The sequence below is a fragment of the Myotis brandtii genome, unplaced genomic scaffold, assembly GCF_000412655.1.
Source record: "Myotis brandtii unplaced genomic scaffold, ASM41265v1 scaffold959, whole genome shotgun sequence".
Taxonomy (NCBI): Eukaryota; Metazoa; Chordata; class Mammalia; order Chiroptera; family Vespertilionidae; genus Myotis; species Myotis brandtii.
The window spans coordinates 403,218-411,105 of NW_005371966.1; the positions used below are offsets into that span (position 1 = coordinate 403,218).

Sequence of the window (7,888 nt, forward strand, 5' to 3'; positions counted from 1 at the left end):
ATAAATTGATTAATAAATAAACAATAACATGATATAACCACAAATATTTTCCATGAAATTTTTACTGTCAGAATCTTTGTTTATCATTAATTTTTAAAAATATGCTGGGTATTCTGGTCATTAATTTAAAATATGCTGGGTATTCTGGAAAATTTATATCATTTGGACAAACTTTGCCTTTGCTACAACATTGAGTAAATTTTCCATCAGATGGTTTTTCATTGGAGAAATTTAGGGATAGGCAAAATTGACATCTAACAGTCATTCTACCACAACTGTGTTCGGTAATTGCATCCTCATTTACTTCATTTTTGCTATGAAGGCAGTTCCTACCAGTATTGGTAGTACTTGTCAATGATTGTTCTTCAGACATACGCTGTCAACGATGATGTCGCTTTCTTTCAGCTTCAGAGGTACGTTGTACCAATAGCAGCTGGTCTTCAGATATATTCTGTCAATGATGCCGCTTTCTTTTGGCTTCAGAATGTCAACAAAAACAACCAAATTATGATCGACAGTTGACAGATCGAAACACACACATGTGATTGGTGCCAGTGAGAGCTTTATATGTATCGCACATGCGCAAGTCAACTTAGCCTTTTATATATATAGAATAGACTTACTTTATTAGACCTGCTTTCTGATTTAGCAAAACTTTTTCCATCTCAGTGAAACACCCAACTTCTCTTTCAGGTAATTGTCAGCAACACAGCAGTAAATATCAACACGAAGCAGATTATTATTGTAGATCACGCAGGGAGAACAAAGGGTAAAATATTTAACTGCAGCAGTGTTTGACTATATTCTGTGCAGTGAGAAAACCTGAAGTGGACACCTATTCTGCACAGTGAGAAAACCTGAAGTCATTTTCAAGGTCCACCATTTCTTACTTCTTTTAAGTCAGGTCAAGTTTCTAAACTTTCTAAATCTCCATTTTCTGGCTAATGAAAAGAAAATAGGATTCTACCAAGTCTCCTATCTACCTATTCCAGGGCTTCTGTGAGGATCAAATGAGATGATACACAGAAAATGCTTCACAGACATTTGGTTAAAGTGTAGAATGTTTGCACCTGGCTATAAAGCAAGTCGTGCTCCTGGGCTGAAGAAACTCCAAGGAGCCTAGTCGCTAGGGAGAAGAAGCCTGGTGTTGCTATGTGACATCATTACCTGGCACCCACAGCGACCCCTTTCTGGCTGGACTGGGCTGTGGGCTGTGGGCTGCATTTTGCGCCATGGGGTCTTGGATGCAATTTGGGGTATCACTCCAGGGTGGTGGCGAGGCCTGTGTCCCACTTGGGGGAAGCCAAGTGTTGCTTTGTTAGTGCCAGGTCCGCAGTGCCGTTTCTTTGTAAATGGCTAGTACACTCACGGAAGCTCCTTCATTGAGTGGCTGCCCCCTGGTGGTCAGTGAGCATCATAGCAACTGGTCCACAGAGGAAGGGTGAGGGAGAGAGAAATAGAAACATCAATAATGAGAGAATCATTGATCGGCTGCCTCCTGCACACCCCACACTGGGGATTGTGCCTGCAACCCAGGCACGTGCCTTGACTGGGAATAGAACCATGATCTCCTGGTTCATATGTCAACGTTCAACCACTGAGCCACGCCAGCCAGGCTAGTCCTGGAAAATTAAATAGAAGAACCCAAGAGGTGTGTTTTATTTTTCATTTTCTCCTTTACTTCAATCTTTCCCTTTTCACAATACACATATAAGCTCCACGACTATTAAGGTATTGATTTATCCTATTAAACTGATTCTGTCTTTATTCTTTTGGGTTCTAAGATATGAGGGGTGTGTGTGTGTGTGTGTGTGTGTGTGTGTGTGTGTGTGTGTGTGAGTGTGTGTGTGTGTGTGTGTGTGTGTGTGTGTGTGTGTTTTAGTAGTTGTGCTTCATACTGCAGGTAAAGAAAAAGGAGGGGAAAACACCAAATTAAACAAACAAACAAATTTGGAATGCAGGCTCAAGCTGACATTGAGCACATTCCTTCAGAGTACAGGTAACATTATGACTATTAAATGACGTTTTAGTAACTGTGGCATTTCTGGTTTCCGTGTAACTTATTCTGCAAAACTAACAATTCCAGGTAGTTTTGCTTGGATGTTTTCAATAGTCGACTTGGTCTCACCATGAGCGATGCCAACATAGTGATCAATCTGGGTCTTGTACTTCTCACAGACAATCAAAGCATGAAAATGAGCAGTTCAGCAAGAATCAGAAGGGTGATTTCATTGAAAATGGCACCAACAAAGGTTATCAGTCACATTAAGACAGCCAGCTTTAAAGAGTCAACCAGATCTTCTACCAGAAAGAAAAAAGAATGAGTTTCAGGGCCCTGTTGATGTGCACCCCAGCAGCATCCATGTAATTACGGAAAGCTTTGAATGGATGGCCTTCTTCTGAATTCTGTACGGCTTGGATGGCAAACTTGTAGACCCTGAAGCTGATGGTGACAGAGAGAAGAGCCAGGATGCGGTAAGAAATCACACTGATGACACTGAAAGCTGCCAGGGAAGGCAGCATGACCAGCGTGGTGCCAAAGGCAAACCTTCACATCTCGCCAGAAAATCAGATCGTGCACTTGATAATGCCATATTGAGACAGATGTAACATCAGTGTTTGCTGGTCACTTCCTGACAGGATGGATTTCAGTGGATCTCTGTTGATAGTCCTATGGCCTTGGCCAGCATTAAACACCAAAACCATCTCAAGTGTGGCTGGTAAGGGTTTGAAGCTGGTGAAACCAAGGGTTCAGTCCCAGGGCACGTCTCAAGGCTAGGCTTCAGGTAGGACCTGAGATTTTTAAAAAAAATATATATATATGTTTATTGATTTTAGAGAGAGGAAACGATAGGGAGAGAGAGATAGAAACATCAATGTTGAGAGAGAATCATTGATCGGCTGCTTCCTGCATGCCCCACACTGGGACTGAGTCCACAACCCAGGCAAATGCCCTGATCAGAAATCGAACCCTGACCTGGTTCATAGGTCAATGCTCAACCACTGACCACACCAACTGGGCAAAAAAATGTATATTTTCTATCAGTTCAAGGAATTTTTAGACAGATGGAGTAGAAATTTGCACTCTATCTGCCATAGCCATAAAACCCTTGTGGTTGTTGGTTTTCTGACAATTGCTATCTCTATGACATTTTCCTGGATTTTATCTTCTATAGTCCCATTTTTAAGGAGAGCCATTTTTAAAATGTTATAGTCCCATTTTTTAAATAACCCATTTTTTATTCTACTAGCAAATGCTTTAAACTCTATTTTCCTACTGATGGAAAGGGTGAAATTGTATCATTTAATTCATTTATTCAAACTAAAGATTTTTTTAGCAAGACCCTCTTCATTGGTTTTCTCTTTCAAAAATGTCTTGACTTCTAGTCTTGTATACATACTCTTCTGGGTCTAGCATTAACTTGTTACAGTCTATAAAAACTCCTGGATTTTTACTCAGGCAAAGAATTTTCAGATTAATTTATGAAGAATTGACATCTTTATTATTGTAGACTCTTTCTTTAGTAGTTTCTTTTCTTTTTTTAGGTCTTCTTTTGTGTTTTCAGTAAAGTTTTAGAGTTTTTTAATAGACATTTTAGCTTTTCTTATTAAGTTTATTCCCAACCGTTTTATAATTTTTGTAATTAGAGTGAGTTGAATCTTTCCTCCCCCATTTCTTTTTCCAGCTTTTAATTACTAGCTGGATTTCCATCTCTGCATTCTAAAAACCAGAAAATCAACTTGGGGTTAATGGGTCTTTCTCCTCAAGGTGAAACTCCAAGGATGAAAGTTAAAAGAGAGTGGGAGGAAAAGCACATATGTGTTTTATTTTACATGAATGATGTTGTACTGTAGATCTTGTTCTGTTTCTTGCTTTCTTTCCACTTGATACCATTAAATATTATGTTTGCTCTAAGTCTTTTTATAGATACCTTTGATTAGATTAGGGAAGTTCCACTCTATTCATAGTTCTCTAAGTTGTTGTTGTTGGTTCTTTGTGTGTGTGTGTTTTTTTAAACCTCGCCCAAGAATATTTTTCCATTGATTTTTAGAGAGAGTGGAAGAAAGAGGGAAAGAGAGAGAAATATCGATGTGAGAGAAATACATTGATTGGTTGCCTCCTGCACGCTCCCCAACCAGGGCCCCCCCGGGCTGGGGAGGAGCCTGCAACCGAGGTACATGCCCTTGACTGGAATCGAACCTGGGACCTTTCAGTTCCCAGGTTCATGCTCTATCCACTGAGCCACGCTGGCTAGCACTTGTTGGTTTTTTTTAATCATAAGTAGGTGTTGAATTTTACCAGGTCCATTTTCTGCATTGATTGGAATAATCACATAATTTGCTCTCCTTAAATCTCTTAACTTTGATTTTCTAATTTTAAACCATCCTTGCATTCTTAGGGTAAAACTCAACTTGGTTATGACATATCATTATATATTGCTGGATTTAATTTTGTAGGATTTTTACCCCTATTTCCACATCCTGTGTCATACTTTCATTGGCTCATTATAATAGTTATATTGGTCTCATAAAAGTTTCAAGAGACTTCTTTCTTTCCTATGATTGGAATTGCCCACTCATTAAAGATTTGTAGAACTCATCTATAAAGCTCTCTGAGCTTGTTCTTTTTGGGAAGTGGATTTTAAAAATATATAGTCATTTTTTTGTGGTTATAGAGGGTCTATCCAGGTTTTCTGTTTCTAGAATCAGTTTTGGTAAGCTGTGCCTTTTCTAGAAATCTATACCTTGTGCTTATGTTTTCCAATTTACTGACATACAGTTGTGCATAATAGCCTTTAAAAACGTATCTGGACAATCATTCCTTGGGCGGAACCCAGAGCACCCAGAGCTTGATCCATCCCAGCCAGCTGCCCAAATCCAGCCTTCCACCACCTCCTCAGAGTGCCCGCCCTCTGCCACCGCTCTAGCGCGGTGCAGCAGAGTCTCCACGAAGACTGGGTCCACCTCACAGGTGCGCCAGAACTACCACCAGAACTGGGAGGCCACCATCAACTGCCAGATCCACCTGGAGCTCTGTGCTTCCTATGTCTACCTGTCCATGTCTTACTACTGTGACTGTGATGATGTGGCTTTGAAGAACTTTTGCCAAATATTTTCTTCACCATCTCATGAGGAGAGGGAACGTGCTGAGAAATTGATGAAGCTGCAGAACCAACGAGGTGGCCGAATCTTCCTTCGGGATGTCAAAAAACCAGACCGTGATGACTGGGAGAATGGGCTGAATGCAATGGAGTGTGCATTGCACTTGGAAAAAAGCATGAGTCAGTCACTACTGGACTTGTACAAACTGGCCACTGACAAAAATGACCCTCATTTGGCATGAGTGTGTGTGGGGGGGAATGGGGAGATAAGGACACCTATGTAATACCTTAATCAATAAAGAAATTTTAAAAAATGACCCTCATTTGTGTGACTTCATTAAGACTCACTACCTGAATGAACAGGTGAAATCCATCAAAGAATTTGGTGACCACATAACCAACTTGAGCAGGTCAAGGGCCCCTGAAACTGGCATGGCAGAGTTTCTCTTTGACAAGCACACCCTGGGAGAGAGAGTGATAATAGCCACGGGGGTGACTTCCCTGGTCACCAAAGTAGTACATGCGTGTCATAGTTACCTTCATCTTTTCTATAACTTGTACCAAATCATCCATTCACGTCTTTCATTTGTACCATTCCTACAAATACTAGTAATTTGGTACCCCCCCCAAAAAAACATATCTGTGTTATCAATCATCTATTGTATAATCTATTGTATCTGTAGGCTATGTCTCCTTTTCATTTCTAGTATACATAATTGACTTCTCTCTTCTCTCCTTATATCTAGCTTTTTAAATGGTTGGCTTTTGTTTTCAGCTTTTCAAAGAATCAACTTTTGATGTTCTCAATTCTATCACTTGTTTCTGCTTCATCAATTTCTGTTCATCCTATTTTTCTCCTACTTTTTCTAGGTTTACTATGCTTTTCCTTTTATAGCTTCTCGAGTTGGGTGTTCAGTTTGTTGACTTGTTGACTGCTTGTTGACCCAACCACTTACTCAACATCTCCACTTGCACATCGTGGTGAAAGGCATACCTTTACTCAATTGCTCAGGCCAAAAACTCAGGAATCATCCTTGTTTCTTCTTTTTCTTTATACCCAACAGCCAATCTTTTCTGCTTGATTTTAAAAATATACCTTGAATCTCACAGCTTCTCAGAACCTCCACTGCTACCACCCTAATTAAAGCCACCATCACCTTTCCTAGTCTGTTGTCAGAACCCCTGACTGGGCTCTTGCTCCTACTGTTGTCCTAGCACAGGTAGTTCTCCATGCTGCACTTATGACATAGATCTGATAATGTCAGCTCCAAGTTCAAAATTCCCCAGGGGTTTCTCATCTCAGAATAAGCTCCTAGTTCCCATGGTTGTTCCAGCTTCCTCTCCAATTGCACACCCCACCCCTCTCTAGCCACATAAGCTTCCTGTTAGCCCCCAACATGCCAGACATAATCTTTCCTCAGGACATTTGAATTTGACTGAAATGTTGTCTCCCCAGATATCCATATGGGAGAATAAAATGAGGGCAAAAGTCTGTGGATATCTATAATATTTTTAAATATATTTTTATTGATTTCAGAGAGGAAGGGAGAGGGAGCAAGAGATAGAAACATTAATGATGAGAGAAAATCATTGATCAGCTGCCTCATGCACACCCCTTACTGGGGATAGAGCCTGCAGTCCTTGACCGGAATAGAACCTGGGACCCTTTAGTCCGCAGGCCAACGCTCTATCCACTGAGCCAAACCAGCTATGGCTGGATATCTAAATAACATCCCCTGCACCCTTGTTTTATCTATCTCAAAGCCCTTATCACTATGTGACATTATAGTATACACTTATTTGTATGTTTAGTATGAATCTTCCATATAATGTTAGTTTCCTGTCTTGTTCAGTACTGTGCATTCAGAGCCTGGAACAGTGCCTGGCTGTTTAATAAATGAATGGGTTGGAGCCAACTCAGAATCAGAGGGTTCCTCATTAATCATAGAACTAGCACAAGGAGCACTGGATGAGTTGGGTGTTGGCTGGAATCAGAGTAAGGTCGCTTTGACAAGCAGTCTTGTCCCGAACACCCCATTGGTTAAAACTTTTCTCACACTCCTAAATATTTTTACAAAACAGAATTGCTGGATCTTAGCTCCCAAATCACCTCTTCTAGGAAGTCTTCCCTTTCTGCTCCAGGCAGAGCTTAGTCTGTTCTCCTGCGATCCCACTGTTCCTTCTTCACACCTCCACCAAACCATCTGATCCAACAATGACAAGTGTCATGCAGCTTGGCATGTACCCTCTTCCCCCATGAGAGTGTTTCACCAAGGCCAAGGCTGTGATTTGTTGTCAGCTTATTCCCTGCCTCAATGAGAATGTGATTTATGGCAGGCTCAGATGAAAGAATGCAATGTGCCTATTAAATCAAGATCCCTTGGCTGGAACAACATCAGGGTCCAGGGCAGGCAACTTTGCTGCTTCTACTGAAGGTAATGGTATTTAGGAAAAGTGGATGCAATGGAACACTTATTGCAGCGTACTTGGTGCATTTGTGGACAGCATGTCAATAGCCAGGGAGGGCCGCGCAACCAGGAGTCTGGAGCCTAGGCCCTCAATTGCCCCAGCATCCGCAAGGGCCCATTAATCCTTAATATTCAAATTCCGCCCACTAAACCAGCCCCTTCGTGCCGAAGCCACCTCTTTTCACCAAATGATGGCCAATGGTAGCCAATAGGCAGCTGGACAGGGTACCCGCCCCCTTTTCCCTGGTCAGAATGGACACAAACTCCCGCCAATTGGTTGCGTCGCCGCTGAGGCTCCGCCCCACCCCGGCCCTGGCA

At 41.5% G+C, this 7,888-nt stretch overlaps 1 protein-coding gene and 1 pseudogene across 1 annotated transcript; one reads left to right on the plus strand and one right to left on the minus strand.

The window, feature by feature from the left end:
- Positions 1-2,060: 2,060 nt before the first annotated feature.
- On the minus strand, positions 2,061-2,596 carry LOC102244519 (annotated as a pseudogene).
- Positions 2,597-2,641: 45 nt separating this feature from the next.
- Positions 2,642-5,344, plus strand: LOC102244820 (ferritin heavy chain). Its single transcript, XM_014533243.1, has 2 exons — positions 2,642-2,720; positions 4,929-5,344. The coding sequence occupies exons 1-2, from the start codon at positions 2,642-2,644 to the stop codon at positions 5,342-5,344; spliced, it is 495 nt and encodes a 164-aa protein (XP_014388729.1).
- The last annotated feature ends 2,544 nt before the right edge of the window (positions 5,345-7,888 follow it).